We start from the raw sequence: 20636 nt of genomic DNA, 5'->3' as shown, positions 1-20636 counted from the left end.
GAGGAAAGCTAGGCGTTGTGCTGATACAAAGTAACATAAGGGCGCAGAGCGAGCTGTAAGCGGGCGCCGTCTATGGAAGCCTTTGCTACAAAGGCTCGGTAAAGAAAAAATTTACTTGAGGAATCGCACGCCGAACCTGCAAGCGTTGACTATCTAATTTATGTCAGGAGTGCAAAATAACCAATCTGTAGGCTAATGAACAATATTTTTGATGAAATATCAACAAGAATCAAAAGCCACGTCCTCTCCGTTTTATTTGTGGTCACAGACATGCACTAAACCGCATGTGTTCGGGCTCTTAGTGAAACAGTGTGCATATTTGGACAAATATAGATTTAGCTACCGAGTGACAGTGTGGATCGTCACGGCAACCCAGCGTGCGTCGCTCTGTGCTTCAGATGCGCGGTCGAGACTATGAAGCCACAAACCCCTTCGCTTTTACCCCGATCTAGAATTTCACATCTCTGTCGCATTGCATGTTCGTGGGTGGTTCACGTTCTCTTATCACGTCGGCGCGTTGTTCATCTTGCCAAACAGCGTGCATATTTGGACAAATATAGTTTCATCACGTTTGCAAAATATTTCGTCATGCAGAATAACATTTATTTTAATTTCTCACTGAATTATGCTGGTTTGAAGAGCTGAATGATTTGCGATCTCTGCTGCACGCCACTCATAGCTCTCTCATTCGCTGTACTCATCCCTCATTTAATCTCACTGTGGTAAACAATGCCAACGTGGACCAAGAACATGTCTCAGAACCGCTGTAACTGTACCTGTTGCGGTTGGTATCGCTAATCTTAATGCACCTAATGACACTCCCCTATTTATGCAAACCATTCCCTCTTTCCACACAATACCATCCCACCTTTTCAGTCGACCACTCCCCTTTTCAAATCGAAGGTGTGAAAAAACACTGCTGCAGCAGGGGGGTTTCATGACCCTTTAACAATGCTTTTGAATGCAAATTCAAAATATTGAATTTGGAGTGGAGGTTTACATGAATGTATCTCTGAAGAGAACTACTGTAACTGTCTTCAGAAAAGTTTTGATGGCATTTTCTTTTCCTCTTACCTCTGTGTACAACTCTTATTTAAGTAGTGTTTATGAGCACAATGCTTCAATGTGGACATTGGTTACCCAGAAAACGCTGTTCCATAAGCGAGACAACTGCTGTTTTTTTTATGAGGGTATGTTTTATGTAGCATAATTTCACAAAGCTAAAGTCAGACCATGATGTTTTTGCTGCTATTTTTGCAGCCAGCAGCCATATCACCTTGTAGGTGTGAGGCCAGAAGTGGGCACTCAACCTGTGGTCTGTGTGGGTCCTAACACTACAGTATAGTGATGGGGACACTGTACTGTCAAAGAGCACCGTCCTTCAGATGAGACTTTTAACCAAGGTCCTGACTCTCTGTGGCCATTAAAAATCCCTTAGATAAAAATAGTAGGGGTGTAACCTGGCCAAATTTGCCCATTGGCCTGTGTCTATCATGGTCTCCTAATCATCCCCATATATGATATACCAATTGGCTTCATCACTCGGTCTCCTACAGATCAAAACCAACAGCTCAGGCTACAGTGTGTAGCATCCTTGTTTGGATTGTGAATAAAATCCAGTGGTTGCCTCTAGTTTGGCCTGTGATATAACAAATAAACAATACATTTTAAAAAAGCAAACAGTATCAGAATAGGCTATTTTGCTTGTAAAAAAATATAAATCCGTAATCAGAATCGACCATTAAAAAAATAACGATCGATGCATCCCAGTTTAATACCAGTTGTAAACAGGGTTTCTGTGATCTATGGGGACCTGCTCAGGTTTCAATTGCTGAACAGTGGCAAAGGCTAATGATGATCATTTTTTCCCAACAAGTGATTCACGCCTAAACAGCCGGAGCCCTTAATACCAACGAGAAATAAATGTCCAATGCAAGCCAAGCTAAAGGCCCTCAGAGAAACAGCAGATCGAAGAAATCCTGCTGGCAGAGATCCAAAGATGTGGCTGCGGGAATGAGAGGAAGAACATGCAGAAGAGGGATAGAAAGCTGTGGCTGATATCAGGGAGAGACGGGGGCTTTCGCAAAGTTAATTAACGGACATTAATTGCTCTCATTAAACACTGACTGGTATTAACAGGTTTCCGAGTGTCTGGACATTTGCGATGCTAAGCCCTGCTACAATGAGAAAGAGGTAGCTCTTTAGCTGAGAGCACTATGGCCATCTCAAAGCACTTCTGACATACTTAAGTGGACATAGAGACAGCGAGAAAAAGGTCAAAACACTCTTACTGCGGTTTAAGGGATACTATATTGATGATAATACCATGGTATTGATTGACGCATGTCAGAATATCATTTAAATACAATATGCAGAAGAGCATTCAAAAAAGAAAAGCTGGAAAGATATATATAAAAAAAAGAGACATATGGCCAGTGTTTATTTCTACAGGGGTTTTCCTTCCCATTTTTAGTCAGTTTAATGAAAATGTATTTTAAATATATTCTGAATTTCATGTTATAATTCCTTCATATTAGACACTTTATCAAATTTCTTCATATTAGTAAAAAAAAAAAAAAAATGCATCAGTAAGATATATATAATTATTATCTTATTGACCTTTTTTTGTTGAAAATGTGACTAATGTCTTTACTATCACTCTTGTTCAATTAAGTGTCATTAGAGAATAAAAACATTATATATATATATATATACATATATATATATATATATATATATATATATATATATACACATATATATATATATATATATATATATATATATATATATATATATATATATATATATATATATATATATATATATATATATATATATATATATATATATATATATATATATATATATATATAAACATGTATTCTCCAATGACACTGAATTAAACAAGAGCGATAGTAAAAACATTTATAATGTCACAAAAGATATACATTTCAATGAAATGTCAAATGAAATCATCACAGGAATATTCTACATTTTAAAATATATTAAAATATTTAGTTTTACAATTTTAAATTAATAATATCGCACAGTATTCATTTTTACTGTATTTTTGAGTCAACAAATGCCTAAGACTTCTTTCAGAAAATATTTAAAACCTTTTTTTTCCTTGTGGTTTTATTTTATTTTTGTCATATTTTTTGTTAACAGTATGTTTTAATTGAAATTGTTTATCTATCACATCAAATTCACATCTCTTCATTACCATCTTTGACAGGTTACCTTGTTCATCTTGACCTTGTTAACAATAATTTTAGTTATAACAACAAAAAGCAAAAGTAGAGCAAAAAGTAGATGGGTTAAATAAACAGCTAGTCGATGAATACAGGATGTAAGTGCAGAAGGACTGACATTGGAACTACATCAAACTGAGAGATGTGTTATTCAGGAGAGTCATCAGACAGTGAGACTTTCACACGACCCAATCACAATATCCAAAGCTGTTCGCTTCAACTCACTGACTCTATGCTCAACTCCAAATCGAACCAGCGGCCATGAGTGAGATGGAACCATTTCAGTCCCATAATGTTTTTGTAATACAGATGAATCCTCTGGGAATGTGGCACTCTGAGTGTGGTTCCCGAGGCTATACATATCTCTCAATGGAAATGCTCACCCATCTCTCTGCAGCTGAGAATGTCCCTCATTATTATTGAGCAGACATCCGGAATAGGATCTGCTTATTTTGAGGAAAGTGTGAACATACTTTAAAGAAACAGCTGAAACATTAATCCCAGGAGATAGTAGGAGCGGAATGAAATGCATAAAAGGAGGTAGAGCTCTTATAGAAATAGCTGAGCCAAGAATGTAATTTCTGTCAATGTTTAATCAGTCTCATATTGTTCGAAACATGTATAGCATTCTTTCTATAGCAAAGAAAAGTCTGCCCTCTCTGTTCCATGCAATGACAATGAATTTGCTTTCAGGCTTCAATAAAGATGCAAAAGCTTTGACTTGCACGCAACGTTCTATGTAGCTTTGCGCGAGAAGCGGACTGAATATACAGTTGTGGTCAAAATTATCGGCACCCCCTGGTAAATATGATCAAAGATGGCTGTCAAAAAAGAAATAAATCTGCATTTTTTTATCCTTTTGATCTATTAAAAAAAAAAAAAAAAAAAAACGCAAAAATCTAACCTTTCATTAAAATAAATGAACGGAAAGTCGGTGGAAAATCACATTATTAAATAAATGTTTCTTTCTCCAAAACACGTTGGCCACAATTATTGGCATTATTTTTTAGCACACCAGGGTGACTAGAAACATGAAATTGTCTACCTATGACTCCCTTTTGCAGCAAAATATTGTTGAGCTTCACAAAATAGAAAGTGGCTGTAGGAAAATAGCTAAAACATAGAAAATTCCCATTTCCACCACCAGCGCAATAATTAAGAAGTTCCAATCAACTAAAGCTGTTACAAATCTGCCTGAAAGAGGATGTGTGTCTATATTGTCTTAATGCAAGGCAAGGAGGAACGTTTGAGTGGGCAAATACTCTCCAAGGATCACAGATGGAGAATAGCAGAGATTAGTTGAGTCTTGGATTCAGAAAGTCTATTATAAAAAAATATTTCAAACTACCCCCTCATCACCACATGTTATTTGGGAGGGTTTCAAGAAAAATCTTTCTTGCTCATCTGGAACTATAACTTCAAACAGGACCTGGTTCTGTGGTCAGATGAAACTATAAAACAAGTTTTTTGGCAGAAAACCCACCGGATGGTTTTGGTGCAAACAGGGATAAAAAGTACCCCTTGCCCACGGTTAAAAATACAGCTGGATCTTTAATTTTGTGTGCCTATTTTTTTGCTGGAGGTCTTATAAACCAATATTGATTTTTAAAGCCCAAGAATCAATCTTCCAGTCTATGCTGTGTTCCGTTGATGAATAAACAGAACAATGTAGCACATCTCCCATTCAATAAATTGCAATAAGATGTGCGCTTTGTTACTTCTGATATAAAACAAAGCATTTGCTTTCAAATTCTTTCAATTTTATTATGAAATTCAAAACATACGTAATGTTTGGCCACTTTTTACTGTGGTGCGACAGATTTCAGTTCTCAGTTCAAGCGGTACGTGAACTGATCCTCTCTTCCACTTACTAGCTACAATACTATAATAAAAAATAATAAAGACGAATGAATATCAGAAGGTATGTTGAAACAGGCTAGTAGAAACAACTGTATTTTTTAATTATTATTATAAAAACATCCTTACCTGTAATTTAAAAGCAAGCAGGTTACAAATTAGTTCATTTTAACATTACTTTATAGTTGTATATTATAGTAAAGTTTGTAAAAATCGTATTGAATCACAAGCTTGTGAATAGAAATCAAACTGAATCGTGAAATTTGCATCAATCCTCAGCTCTAGCTACAGTCACTGACTCAATACAGACAATTCAGACTCAAACAATTGTAAATATTTGGAAAAGTATTGACATATTAAGTATTCGGTAACACTTTAGTATGGGGAACACATTTACTATTAACTACGACTTTTGCCTCAATAAACTCCTAATTTACTGCTTATTAATAGTTAGTAAGGTAGTTTTTGTAGCATTTAAGTTTAGGTATTGGGTGAGATTAAGGGATGTAGAAAGGTCATGCAGAAAGGCATGAATATGTGCTTTATAAGTACTAATAAACAGTCAATATTCTATTAATATGCATGCTAATAAGCAACTTGTTAATAGTTAATAACTGAACCTTAAAATAAAGTGTTACCAAGTATTCTGTCCATTTTATCATGAAATTCAAACATAAATGCGCTTCAATGTGGCATGAGAGATCACTATATAGGCATGGCAGATCAATTTTAGGTGGGAAATTGATAATTTCTTCCTCGTCAAAGAATACATTGAATCAACCTCTGAAGGTACGTTGAGGATACATTACAACTTACTGAAATGTATCATATGTTGTGTAATCTCTCAATCAGTCCAGACTGCTAAACCAGCTATGACCAGGCTGGAAGACCAGCTAAGAGCAGCCAACCACATAGGCTTAGTTATTTTTAAAGGGTTTTTTTTTTGCAATTTTTTTACTATTTGTTGTCGCAGCACATTGCTTGTTATTAAGTAGAGCTGCTAGCGCTCATTAGCATTAACATGATACCTGATCGAAGTGGAAGGTGTGGTCAGACTCGTTTCTAAAGTACACTGGACCATGATTTGTAATTTTTGTATGCTGCATGGTCTGCGCAGGCTGTAACAAGATGTAATTGAGAAGAATAATGGTTTGGTCCACTTCATGTCATTAACTTGTGAGACCGTGATAGCTAGCTTGTGTCTGCAATTGTGTCCAATTTTCTGCTGTGCCTCAGATACAGGCTATAGCGGGGAATGATGATGCATTTTTTTAATGAGCGCAGAGGTCTTTTGCAGACTCAAACACTCATTTAACCAAGGACATCTACCCAGGCCGGTCCACAGTCCTGAGGTGCACTGCGTGAGGAAGACTGTGTGAATGTATATGGTACCCACCTCTCAATGATGTCAGCGATCACACAGGCAAACATCTGCAGACCCTCGGGCAACTGCAAGGCCACTGCCGGTCAAAGACAGAGAGTCCAGTCAGTGCAATATAATACAATATAAATGCCAGCTGCACTGGCCTCCTGCATATCGGTCTGGCAAATCATGCATTCTGATGTGCAAAATATAAACTAGGGATGTACCATACCAATACGGCCAAAAACAAACCTTAATAACACTGGAAATATTTTATATTTGTATTTAAATATTTTAGCAATTAATAAATAAACTCTGCTAAAAATCAATAAAAATAAAAAAAATCCATTCCAATGGACAAGTTTCTTTAAAAAAAAGTTAAGATAAAAAAATACTCTTACAAACATTTTCATAGTTCTCAGATTCAGAATATTGAGCACAAAGCCTGTGAGAATAAATAAATCAAAGGGGTGATGAACTGAGAAAATCAACTTTCCCTTGAGCCTTTGATATATAAAAGTTAATGGTGATATAAGAATAAGATAAGATTCGGAGCTGAAAAGTTCCTTGTAAGTAAAAGAAAAGCCGTTATTGACAGTGGGCTGAGAAAACGCTCAATCTCAGAATATGTTGACCCTTGACGTCATCTTATGCTGAAATGCTGCCTCAATAAATATATACGCCTGGTTCTGTAGCCCTGCCAGCCAACTTGTGGAGCTAAACGGATCGTGCTACCGAGCAATAAACATGCAGAAGAGATATTAAGATATTACGCTGTGCCTGGTTGAGGAAGAACAAAGTACCTGCATAAGCTTCCTTCGGATTCTAATATTAGAAATGAGTGCTTGAACTTTGTTATTAATGAAGATCCAGCTCACGTGGGGAAGACAATGCACGTTTGGAATCGCTTGTAAAAAAAGACACAGGTCAATACTGCAGACATATCCAGATTACACAATGCTGTGCCTTCAATATTGGATCCGACAGGAATGGTTCAACATGTTTTTATTTTATTTGTGATAGTCTTGCATTGTTACAGTTACATTAGAAATAAACCTAATCAAGTATAACTTACCAGGCTGTCACAGGCTTTAATATCCTTTCTAATTGAGGTGTTCTTGGTTCATTGTCCTGCGATTCAGGATCAGACGCAGGGTCAAACATATATGGGCGAATCATTACAGTTGCAATTTTTCCACATTGGACGCTTTCAAAACAATTCCCCACGTTTACTGGGGAAGGGAGTCAAAACACATTATAATATGCAAAACTGTTATCCAATCATAGTAGTGGGCATTTACTTCCAAGTCTTCAGTGTGGCACGCCAATAAGAATCGAGCATTCAGGAGAGAGGCACATTTAAATAAATCCACAACTCTTTTATTTTAATAAACTCATAAATGAATAAAAAATAACTAAAAGAATAAATAAATAAATAATTAAATTAAACATTGCATTTTATTTGTATGGAGAACTAAATGTAATTAAAATAATATTGTGTCCCACTATTTTAATATCGGGTCACCCACTCAACAAATGAGTAGGCTATAAGCCTTTAAAACAATTAAAATATTTGTGGAGATAAAAACACAATACCTTACCTTCTGTTCAGCAGTTAATAATGATTTTATGTGTACTGAGCTATATCACAAGAAAAATCTGAGCACTACTACAGCAGCTAATTATTTAAGGAAACCACAGTACAATACTTTAGACAGGGTTGTCAACTCTCACGCATTTGGTGTGAGACATGCAATTGGCCTCTGTCTTGTGCTCACACAATGCCAAAACCCAAAAGTCATGCCTCATTATGAGCAACCAGTTTCAATCATGAAATGCAGCCAACAATTTGTAGAGAAACGAATTTGTTCAAAGAAACAGAGTACTGGCTATTTTTATCTGGACCATGCTTAGGTTGAACATGAACCTAAAAATGTTCATTGTCTCTGAGGAAAAACAATGTTCTGCTTATTGCAGCAGTGGTACATTAAGAAATTACGGTTATGCATTATCACGGTGTTGTGCTCTACACTGAATGTTTGACAATCTCAAAAATAAGATGTTTAGAAGGGCAGAAAAAATAACTAAAGCAAAACAGAAAAAAAAAAAAAAAAAAACAGTTCTCGTGTTCCTAAGGTATACCCTTTAAATCAAACAAACAAGTGACTATTTGCTGCTTAGTGCCGGTTGTGTAATAAGCAGGAGAATATACGCAATCGATTCTCAATTCAGCTAATTTAATATTCATATAAACTCATGAGTTGAGAATGTACAGTAAATCAGCACAGATTACATAAACTTCACCAGTAATTTGACATGACATAACTTTTGAAACATAACTCACTACATATCCTAGTGATTTGACATTGTTACCCTCCATTTTTACCCGCATTTGCTGGGTATTTATTTCAAACCCTATCACTATGAAATTGCACAGAATATCTTGTGTGCAAAGAGTACAAACTGTTTAAATAAAAAAAGTATGTTGGATTTGGTGGGAATAATGATAACAACTAGCCTGGGAAGACCCAGACAACTGGCAAATTTAGATTTGGTCTGAACTGAGTCTTGCAAAGAGCTCATTCAAACTCATTTCTAATCCATCAAAATTGCGGCACCAATCAGAAACAATAGGTCGGGCTTTCCGCGATGACGAAGTTGAAGCAGGATGCCGCCGTGGAACATCACTTGTTCAAATCAGCTATCACATCTGTTTAAAGCGATTTAAAACAGCATTTTTTTCCCTTTCTGTTAAAACCCGAGCAAAGAACAACACTCGGCTACCAGATGTGGATTACACCGGCTACTTTGATGATGAGGATCATGAGGGTGTGATCATGTATTAACACCACACAGCAGCTCTGGATCTGGCCTTTCTGTGCTTATTTATTCAGACTAGATCTGGTAATCATGTAAAAGACATAAATAATTGTAAATAAATAACTAGCATAACTATGCTCAAGTCGCAAAATCTTCGAACACATCTGAAATGACAATGTGAATAGACACAATTTTTCAAAGACTCCTCAATGTTATTTATTTTCAAAATATTGCAAATCGTGTTCTAATCGCAATACAAATGCGATCAGAGCTTGATGTTTTTTGTTCGACCGTCAATCCGAGATGTATCATTCAGTCTGAGATACTATTAGGTTTCCCAAATTTTGCAAAAATGTTGACGGAGTGGTGGTGGACACCAGCTATTATTATATATATTTTACAACAACGCAAAAGTCGTCAGAATTGCTGTCTTAGATTTTTCTCCGTCGCTTTGCATAGGCAATGTTATCTAATTAACAGTCCCAAGCTTTATATATTGTTTACCATGCCAGTTAAATTAAAGGTGCACTATGCAACTTTCCATCCACTGGAGGGCGCCTATTCAAAACAAATGCGCAGTTTGATGACGCAAAGTTTGAGCACAGTATCTTGGGAGATGTGGTCTTCACCTCAGAGCCGGTGGAAAATAGGGCTCGATCAGAAATCACGTTCACGCATGCGGTTATTAACGTTACTGTAGAGTAAAGCCGAGCAGGGCCGAGTGTTGTGGACCTGAGCACAGCTGCTGAAACAATTGTTAAACAAATACCCGCCTCGCAAATATCGGGACTTTTATTATGACGGGACGGGACACATTCGCCGGGCGCCTGCACTGATCCGCTCTTCCGGTTATGATTATGAGATAACGCAGCTCTGTTTATCATATTAGATACATTTAAGTGTGTTTAAAATGATGTTATGACGTTACTCCGTGCGTTCACTTGTTCACACAGTTAAGAGTAAAGCGCTCCTGCCAAGTAAAACCCGAAACCGAGGGTAGCGCAGATATGACACAATTGACAGGCGACTCCCTCAAACGCAATGCTGAAACGTCCCGGTCCTTAGTTAAAATAGCAATTTTCTCACAATGTACAAATAGTTGGAAACATTTGGGATATTGCAGGTACTTAACTGAACAAAATATATAACACCGGCCTAGTGGTTTTGGGGTATTTTACTGCAAAAATACTACATAGTGCACCTTTAAGGTTACTTTATGATATTATTAGGTTAAGGCATGCGGACAGACCTTGCGGAGATGGCTTTCTTTAGTCGTGCATTCACTCTTTCCAGAAGCGTTGCCATGTGCGAAGCCAGGAGCAGATTTTTTTGGACAACTGAGAAGGCATGAATCTAACAGTCCTCTCAGACCCCCCCAACCACATTCCCATCAAATTTTGATCTCTAAAAGGTGAGACTAAACCTAGTTCTGACTAAAAGGTGAGAAGTTTGCATTTATGATCAGTGTTGGGAGTAACGCATTACAAAAGTAATACATTACAGTAACTTATTACTTTTTGCTGTAACGCAGTAGTGTAAGGCATTACTAATCAATTTTCAGTAATATTTTACTCGGTACATTTCCAGTAACGCTTGCGTTTACAATAAACGCCCCCCCCCAATTACAATAAATTAAAAAAGGAAAAGGAAAAAAAGGCGCGATACATTAACGCATGAAAAATGCAAGTTATTACCTGTTCGTGGTCATTCAATAGCCGCGTGTGGTGTCCAGGTTAGTAATTAAATACTAAATGACAGCTTCTGATATATTTTTGTATAGCGATTTACTTCATTTTCCTTCAATTCAGTACTTCAATTCATCTCCCTCTTGCTGGTGTGCATTTGGATATTGTGTGTAGTCCAGTGAAGACGTAAATGTTTATTGCGGATTTTACAGAAGTGCCGCAGGCATGTTTTCAGCCTCTGTGCTCGCGCTGGCCAGTGGAAAAGTGGCTAAAGAAGGTTTAAAGGCTCTGTCGTTTCAAAGAATAGCACAACGACAAGCGCGTCGAAGAACGGACGAGAGACAAGGCGCGCGCTGCTGAGCCAAACTATAGGCCTAATGCCTATAAACAACACTTGGGTGAAGATGACAGAATAAGACTACTGCACACCGTGACACCGTCGTTTAGATTTTTTATAGTAATAAAGTAATTTAGTTCAGTTAGAGAATAGGCCGTTCAAATAAAAACGGAAGGTGTCTGCTCAGCATGAGCCGAACATGTGATCTTGAGCTGACAGATGATCGCGGAAGATTTGGTTTCAAAGTGAAATGTAAAAGCGCCTATTAAAGGGGGTTTGTCATTGTGTTGTGTATTTCATTAACAATAATAGGCTAATTTTAAACCGAAACTAAAATCTGCTTGTCCGCACAGAGCGCGCATTTACTAACGAGCTGTCATTCATGGTGTGCGCGCACTGGTGCGTTTTCAGTTCATATGGACGCTTAACTTTTATAAGAAGTCTTTGAAAGCACTCGCTTTGCATCCGCTCCCGTTATTAATGCCCAAACGGCAGTGCGCATGTTCCTTTCGGTTAAATAGACTAGTGATTTCAAAGCCCAGATACCGGTGATGTCATCACACTTTGATTAACCGATGGGAACATGTCCCCACCGTCTCATCCCTACTGTACATTCGCGAGATGGATGCACATTGCTTAGTTTATCAGAGATAAGGACAAGAACGTATATTCAAATGCAGTCAAATACAACCTTTTTCTAAAACCGAAATAACTATCTCGCAAATATCGCAACAATAAGAAAAGAACAAATGCGCATATTGTCATAACTTAGAGTTTACACAGTTCTGTTGTGTCTATGAACAGAATCTATTCCCAGATATTTCCAGATAATCACTTTACCTTTAAAATAATACTTATAACAGAGTTGGATCGTCATGATTTCTTGCATTGTCTTGAGCATTCACTTTTTTGCCAATTCTCTATTGTTAGCCTGGATGGCCCATGTCATTATTCTTCATCATATCGCCTTCTACTGGATGTAAATTGCTCTCTGCCTACATTTTAGAATGTTAAGAGCTATTTCTGAAGTTATTTTGGTGAAAGTAACTCAAAAGTAATACAGGAGTAATGTAACGCATTACAATTCTGAGACAGTAATATTGTAATGTAATGAATTACTTTTAAATAGCAGTAATAAGTAATCTATAATATATTACAGTTTGGAAGTAACTTGCACAACACTGTTTGTGATGATATAAAACGCTACACAACATAACAACTAGGTGCATGTTCTGAGATAAGTGGTGGTCGGGTAAACTCATATGCACACATTCAAGATATACTGCATATAAATCACTCTCAGCAGCTGGAAAAGTTGGCATGAAGCATAAAAGCAAAGTTGGCACGGTTTCAGACAAGCTAACCATTTTAACAGCTGCAATAACTTGCTTGTCACACTAAATTTACACCATACCTAAAAACAGTGACAAAAGATGCACTTTCTACTTCTTGGGAGAACTCAACACAGTGCAAAACAAAAAGCCATCACTTAGGGTGGAAATGCATGTATGGTTAAATTCTGTGAAAGAGGAAATTAAATCAGTGTGAAATGAATGTGCATAAAACAACAGAAATGATAATGTGTCCGTGGACGTTACAAAAGCTGAGTGGTATACCATTGTTGGACCCATTACAATGTCTTAAACTAAGAAAAATCAATTGGCACTGACCTGTGGACACTGTCGTACATATCTGTACTGTTAAACTCAATTAAATGATAATTTAATAAGAGACTATATTACTAAAACATGCAAAGCTGTTAACTTCAACCTATTAACAGTGATGATATCTAAATATTTTACTTTATAAAATTAAAACATAAGATGACATAATATGCTATTATGCCTAATTTTGGAGATATTTATCTTATCTTGAATAAAATCCCTTTTCTAAGGTGACAAATTAACTTTGCATGGATATTTAATATTGAAAAAAAGAAGTTAAAAGAACATCTAAAGAGAGATCAGCCTATTCTAGCATAGTCTAATGAGATCATGTTTTTGCGCTGCACATTTTTCTGAAATGATTGTATCACTGACTCTTCAAATTAGGTGGTTGATGAACTTCAGAACATTACACATGTCTAAATAGTCTTTTTTTTCTCTCTCTCTCTTCCTCATTGGACTCCAGCATCCTTCTTAGATATGTTGTGCTGTTGTCTTGGAAACAGACTCATGCCCTAAAATTGTATCAGTTACATATACTATATAGAATGAATAGTGAAAGAAAGGACGAGTGAAATTTTCAATTATCACCATTGTACATGTCTATCAGGTCATAATGATGCCATACGAGTGTGACCTATCCAGCTAGGAGCCTTTTCTGTCAGTCAATAAATGAGAATGAATTATACCATATTTTCTATTCCATCTCTCCTCATCTAATTATTCAACTTTTGACTCTGCTACACTAATAAGAGCTTTTAAAATCAAGCCAATATTTGAATATTTTCAATATTTAATTTTACATTACAAATTATTGGCCTCATCTTAGTACTGAAATACATAGAGGCCTACTGTCAGCAGTGTAGTCTGCTGTATGAATTATTTAAATATGCTGGATCACTGCAGTAAAATCAATTACAACCATAATCATTCCATCCAAAACATGGCATTCCCTCCAGCGTGAGAGAGTTTCTGTCCAGTTTCTGACACATCTGACCAGTGATGCATTCTCCAGTTTTGGAAAAAATGTGGTTTCTGTGAGCTATTGAACATTGTTGCATGTTCAGCTTAAATATACCCTCAAAGTAATGTTGTAAATCAGGTAAACTATATATATATATCACAATGGTCCAAGTGAAAATTGTGAAAACGACTGTGAAAGTCATGTAAGCATGGAAGTTTTAATTGAAGTTGTCTTTTTGGCATAATGAGTAGTGTTTTGCACCAGATGTCATCATTTTCCAGAAAAATGGAGCTTATGAATTTATAGTGGACATTGGGTTACACAGACATACAGCTCTCAGCTATTATTAGTGGTGCTGGTGAAGCAAGGCATCGCTATTGTTCTCTCTCATACTACTCTCATACTACTTAAAGAAGGTTATGAATTAAGAAATCTAATTTTCCTTGATCTTTTGACACAAAAACTATTCTCGTCGCTTCACAAAATTATTGTAGAGCCACTGTAGTGAGATGGACTTTGTAATGACATCTTTAGTGCCTTTTATGGGTCTTGAGAGAGGAAATGACATTGGTGTCAATAAAGGCCTTTCTGAGCCATTGGATTTTAACAAACATATCTTCATTTGTGTTCTGAAGGTGAACGGAGGACTTAGGGGTGTCGAACGACATTAAGGTAAGTAATTAATGACTGAATTTTCATTTTTGGGTGAACTAACCCTTTAACTGAATGTTACAGAGACACATACAAAATAATTTACTATTTATAAATTGCTAATTTTACATTTGTTAAATAATTTTATGTTTGTGGAACCATACTGAAACGTTTAAAAAAAAAATGCATTGTCGAACCCTGCTATTGAAGACATGCATCAAAGACATATTCTCTACTTAGAATTCACACCATCTTTTAAGAAACTGTGAAATTACACGAATGTGTCTCAGCTGGGAAGAAACAAGCAATAAATATGAACGGAGAAAAGTTTAAAAAAAAGAACACAAGCAATTTGTTTTGAGTGCAGACAAGCAAAAGAGCAGCCAGGAAGAGTGATGGATGAAAGGAAGGGGGAATACAGCAGGGCGTAGCAACTCTCTGATGAAAGGTTAAAAGACTGGCCCCCTTCAGTCCGGACAGACACAGACAGGTCATTACCTGGGAAAGGGCGAGTTTATTAACAGTAAAAGGTTATTCAGCTCAGTACAGCCTTGCCTGACAAATCTCTCCATCCATCCATACTCGACCGGCTGTTGACAACCTCCATCTCGCTAAGGAGGCCCGACGCTGGCCCAGGGCTAAGTGAGCACACATTTGTACACTGCATATCCAGAAATGTCATAGAAGCTCAAGGAAATGCCAAAATGCCAGAACCCCCAATGGACTGCACAAACACACACAGAGAAAATGTGCTTGGTGTGTTCGGCTACACCTGTTACCACGCCACAAGGACTGACATAAAATGTTAGCCCTCATCGAACTCTCTGAATGACTGAAAGAGCACAGCTGCTACAATAAAAATGAATCAGATAGAATGAGGTATGTTATAATTAGGTAAAAATATTGTAAATTACAATTGTTAACATGGCATTCCAGCCCTTCTACAATAGACTATACTAGACTGTAAAAGCTATCATGTGAAACAGAAAAAGTTGGGGGGCGGGACTACCTTGGCCAGCCAATAACAGATGGTGGGTGTGTTCTGGTTAAAACAGCCACTATTGGCACTGACGCACACTTTAGCTTTAAAGGGATACTTCACCACTTTTTCATATTAAACTGTTATTCCCTTAACTAAGCTCAGTTAATACACACCTCTCTTTTGTCTCAGTGCGTGCACTTAATCTCTCTGACGCGCAGTGACATTCTGATAGCATTTAGCTTAGCCCACTAAGCCCAGTTCATTCACTATGGTACCGAACAAAGGTCAAATTCGTTTTACGTTTTATTTACACAAAATAAAACATGGCGCTTTTTTAAGTGGATTAAAAAGGAGAACTATAATATATGGCGGAATAGCACTTCTGAGAGTACTTCGACTCGACGCAGTAAAACTTCCCGCCTGAAAAATCCTCCCTCACATCTCCCCCTCCATCTCTCATCTCTGTCAATAGGGGGGAGGGGGAGATGTGAGGGAGGATTTTTCAGGCGGGAAGTTTTACTGTGCCGAGTCGAAGTACTCTTAGAAGTGCTTTTCCGCCATACATTATAGTTCTCCTTTTTAATCCGATTAAAAAAGCGCCACGTTTTATTTTGTGTCACCATACTTGATCATTCAACTATTTATGTAACTGTATTTAAACTGGGAAAACGTGGAGGTGTTTGGTCGCTTCTAACTTAATCTCTGTTTGGTACCATAGTGAATGAACTGGGCTTAGTGGGCTAAGCTAAATGCTATCAGAATGTCACTGCGCGTCAGAGAGATTAAGTGCACGCACTCAGACGGGAGAGGTATATGTATCAACTCGTTTTAGTTAAGGGAATAACAGTTTAATATGAAAAAGCAGTGAAGTATCCCTTTTTTTAAAAATGGTTTAAAATGTATTTTTTCTCTATGGTTCTGAGAGAGGTTTATCTCTGAATGAACATCACATCTTAACACTTTCCTGCACTTCCATCGGTGTGTTGGTAAATACAAACAGACAGACCAGCACACAGAGCTTGCATTATTATCATTTATTTCAAGATACCGTGGACTAATTATTCAAACACAAGAATGAATTAATTTGTGAGGTAAGTCATCTTTACGAACGTGTGCATTCATCATTGCTATCCTTAGGCCAGAAAAAACGCACAAATAATCAGTCAGGCAACCAATACATCCTCATTATGTGAAATGAACATACAAACAGATGTTTGTGCAGCTCTGATGAAGCCTACTGAGCCAGATAAGAACAACAGAAACATAGGAGCGACAAGAATTAACCAGAAGTGATGCTAGACCTGAGCAGAAGGGGCTGTAGCCTAGAATCATCAGAGGGGTGCATTTACTTGATCAAAATCAAGACTACTGTGAAATATTATTACAATTTTAAATAAAGTTTTCTTTTGTAATTTATTGGCACAGCTGAATTTTCAGCATCATTACTGCAGTCTTTAGTGTCACATCATCCTTCTGAAATCATTCTAATATGCTGATTTGCTGCTCAAGAACAAAAAAAATCTTATTATTATTATGAATGCTGAAGACCCCACAGAAAATGAATTGTTACCTAAAAATTACCTTTTGCTGAGCAGCTCTTGTGACACTCCATCTCACTCTTGCTGCTGCTTTCTGTCTCCCAATGGAAAGAAACCTCTTGACCTTCAAGAAGCCATGACACGGCTATACAGTTCACGTAAAGATAATTAAAATCACAGAAAAAAATGCACCTTTGCTTCTTATATTTATCCTCTGGCATAACATTGCGGTTTTACTTGGTCTTTAAAAAAAAAATGCATATTTGAACCCGAGACCTTTAGGAAAATTAAAATATGTGCGACATCACAGATTTGTCTTCATTAATACTTTAATTGCATATTTTCTCTGGAACTTTGATTCTTTGTTTCAGTAGATCATTCAATTATTTATTTTTTTAGCATTAATAGACAATTTACAATATTTTCAGTATGAGAAGGCACTAATGGATGTCATATGTGTAGCGATGCCCCATGAATGAATCATGTTGATTAATTCTCAAAATGAATGGAAACATTTTTAAATAGTTTTCAATGTTAGAACCTCTAATTTTAGACAGAAAATGGAACAAAAAAACAAAACAAAAAACATTAAATGTGTGTGGAAAATGTGGGTGAAAAGCTTGTCTATTTTGTCTATGTCGGAGTGACTGACTGTCTCATCCTTTACACCAGTGTCGCGAGGACATTACAACAAAAAACATTACAGTACATTTAAAAGACGTCTGTTATAGAGGTATCCTTATCATTACATGCTTTTCTTCTCTTCATAGCAGGAACGAAAGTAGATGAAGTTTGTGCTGATGCCTCAGCATATTTGATACAAATCTAATCTGGCAAAGTAAATACAGTGACCAGGTACAGGTAATAAATAACAAACACAATTTAGCCTATAATAAATACATCAACTTGACTACACACAAGTGAAAAAGACAAGGCCCTGCAGCTCTCAACAATAAAGGTTTTACCAAACGTAGTGCAAATCCTCTCTTTATAATTTGGTCAATACAATACACTAAACCAAATGTTTACATTTGGAAGGCAGAAATGAATAAGATCAATTGAAAGGGGGGTGAAACACTCAGTTTCAGTCAGTGTCATGTCAATCTTGAGTACCTATAGAGTAGCATTGCATCCTGCATATCTCCGAAAAGTCTTTATTTTTTTAATAATTATATAAGAAAGATGCGCTGTTCCGAGTCTTTCCGAAAAAAGCTGAGCGGGTGGGGGCGTATCGTGTGAGCGGAGCTAAATAATGACGTGTGCGCCGCCGTGTTGAGTGCGTCGTAAAGCTGTGTCATCCCTAACAGCGGGAAAAACTTTATTCAAAATAAAAATATGGCTTTTAATCAGATACAGCCATACATCTATGATCCGGAATCAGACCCAGAGGCTGCAGTTGAACAGGAGCAGCAGCAAAAACGACTAGAGCAGGACGTCTCTATGTGGTACAAGTTATACACTAACTATATAATATGCTTAGCGACTTGTGTTATTTACATATTTATACTTGAATTATATCGTCGTATTTTTGTCTTTGAAGGTGTACATGTGGGAAGTGCAGTTGTGCACGTGTGTGTGTGTGTTTACGCGTGGTTTGTGTAGACATGGTTTTGCACGGCAGGCTAGTGTTTACATAGAAAGACACGGAATAGTAGCGCATTTGAAAGAAGAAGCGCGCTTATTTAGTTCAACATATTTCCCCACTCTTTGTGTATTGTTGTTTGGAGTGCTTTTACAATACACAAGCATAAAGTTACACATATAGTGGCCAGCTAAACAAATGTACACGCACTACACATCGCATGCTCCATTGATCAATTAACTATACGTGATCATGTTTGGGCTACTTGATGAGCATAGGCAAAAACACAGACATTTGAGCAGTCTTACTCACAGCCTGCGGTTCTAACGTTGGGACCTTTATCGTTGGGACTGTTCCATCCTTCAGCATTAGGCGATTGGAAAATCCGGCGTCGAGCTGGGCCTTGTTTATGAAACAGTCGGCACCGAAATGCAGCGAACAGATATAAACATTCGCGCAACTCAGTTGCTGATCCGGAAAAGCATATTCCATCCACTGTTGCCTTACCGCGGGGTTTTTGGGGAATCTGTGCAGGACTGTCTTGGTCTGGCAACCAAAAACGCACTTTTTTGGTGACATTGTTAGTTGTGCACATCACCTGTGCAGCGCAGCCTACGAGCCAGCGCTTTGATGGGCGTAGCCTGTTACTTTCTCCCTCTCTCTCTCTCACGCTCTTCCGGTAGAATTGTCCGTACGGCCCATACAAGGAAATTCCGGCCCCATTAACGTCAAAGGGGATGCATGATCGCAAAAAACTTGCCGAAACTAACCGGAAGTAGTATTTTTGACAAAGAAATACTCCCATCAAACGTCCACCTTAACTTTTGAAACTTTGTCCATGTTTAGTATGGGATTCCATGTCTTTAACAGTGTAAAAAGATCAGTATGCATGAAACAGCATTTCACCCCCCCTTTGAATATCTAGCTGGCTAACATAGATGCGGTTTGGTCATGGATTGGATAACTTTTCAGAACTTTAAATTTAATACTTCGATACCACAGCAAAAACTACTAGCCTAACTAATAATGTTCAAACAATGTTAAAATAGTAAATATTCAGTAATAAAATAAGAACAAATACACAAATTACAATTTTACTATAAATTAGGGGTGACCTAGCCTGACAAGCCAGACCCACATCAAGATGTTTGGTCTGGAAACTCACGATTGACAGGGCTCAATCTGAGAGGCGGGATAAACAGTTGTCTTTCAAACTCCCTCTGCACGCGATAGGATACGGTACACAACCAACCAGAGCAACGAAGGTGAAACAGAGCTTGTTGATAGATTAAACATTCTCCGTATTCGGTCGGCTAAACTCCGAACACATCTTCCCTTTTTAAGAATGACTTCAGTGCCATTCTTTGTTCTTTTCTCAGAGAAAAGCTTAACTCCAAGTCTTCCAGAGTCGCAGTCAAAGCTGATTGGAAAGACAGCCGTTCTCCAGTTTCTGTGTTTACTAGAAGCACGCAAGCAACTTGGCTGTCGTCATTACGGCCTCGCCCACCGACTCTATACACGATGTGATTGGCCCGGCAAGAGTTAGGGGATTACAGCTCAGAAAGGTATTGATAGTTGCTAGACATACGACACTCGCGGGCAGATTAGATTTGCTGCCGCTAGGGTGCGTCTAGATTTCTAGGCTAGGGTTGACCCCAAATAGTTGAAGATTCGATGCATCGATATGTGGAGACAGATTCAACCACCAATCTCACAGTCGAATCTTCACAGGTGTTATGAAATGAAGATCATACCATTTTGGCAATATGGGGGTGCTCAAAATTTTAAAGACATGGCGCGGCGCTAAGCTTGGCGTGCAGTGCGCGGCTTCTTTAAAGGGGGGGGGGGGGGGTCGCACACTGGACGCCAAGCTCAACGCCGGACCGCATCTTTAAAATTAACACATTGTTTTTAATGAGTGCATGCACACCGGAGGCTG

At 37.6% G+C, this 20636-nt stretch overlaps 1 protein-coding gene across 1 annotated transcript in view; it reads right to left on the bottom strand.

Annotated features, from left to right (window-relative positions):
• dph1 (diphthamide biosynthesis 1) overlaps positions 1–20636 on the bottom strand; it is a 127876-nt gene that overhangs the window by 93030 nt on the left and 14210 nt on the right. The window contains exon 3 of the mRNA XM_067450604.1: positions 6508–6571. Coding sequence (XP_067306705.1) covers positions 6508–6571 — 64 coding nt within the window. The remainder of the gene's footprint in view (positions 1–6507; positions 6572–20636) is intronic.

The sequence above is a fragment of the Pseudorasbora parva genome, chromosome 8 (assembly GCF_024679245.1).
Source record: "Pseudorasbora parva isolate DD20220531a chromosome 8, ASM2467924v1, whole genome shotgun sequence".
Classification (NCBI taxonomy): domain Eukaryota; kingdom Metazoa; phylum Chordata; class Actinopteri; order Cypriniformes; family Gobionidae; genus Pseudorasbora; species Pseudorasbora parva.
The sequence above is the reverse complement of the archived record's forward strand: the minus strand, read 5'-3'. Positions and strand labels throughout refer to the sequence as shown.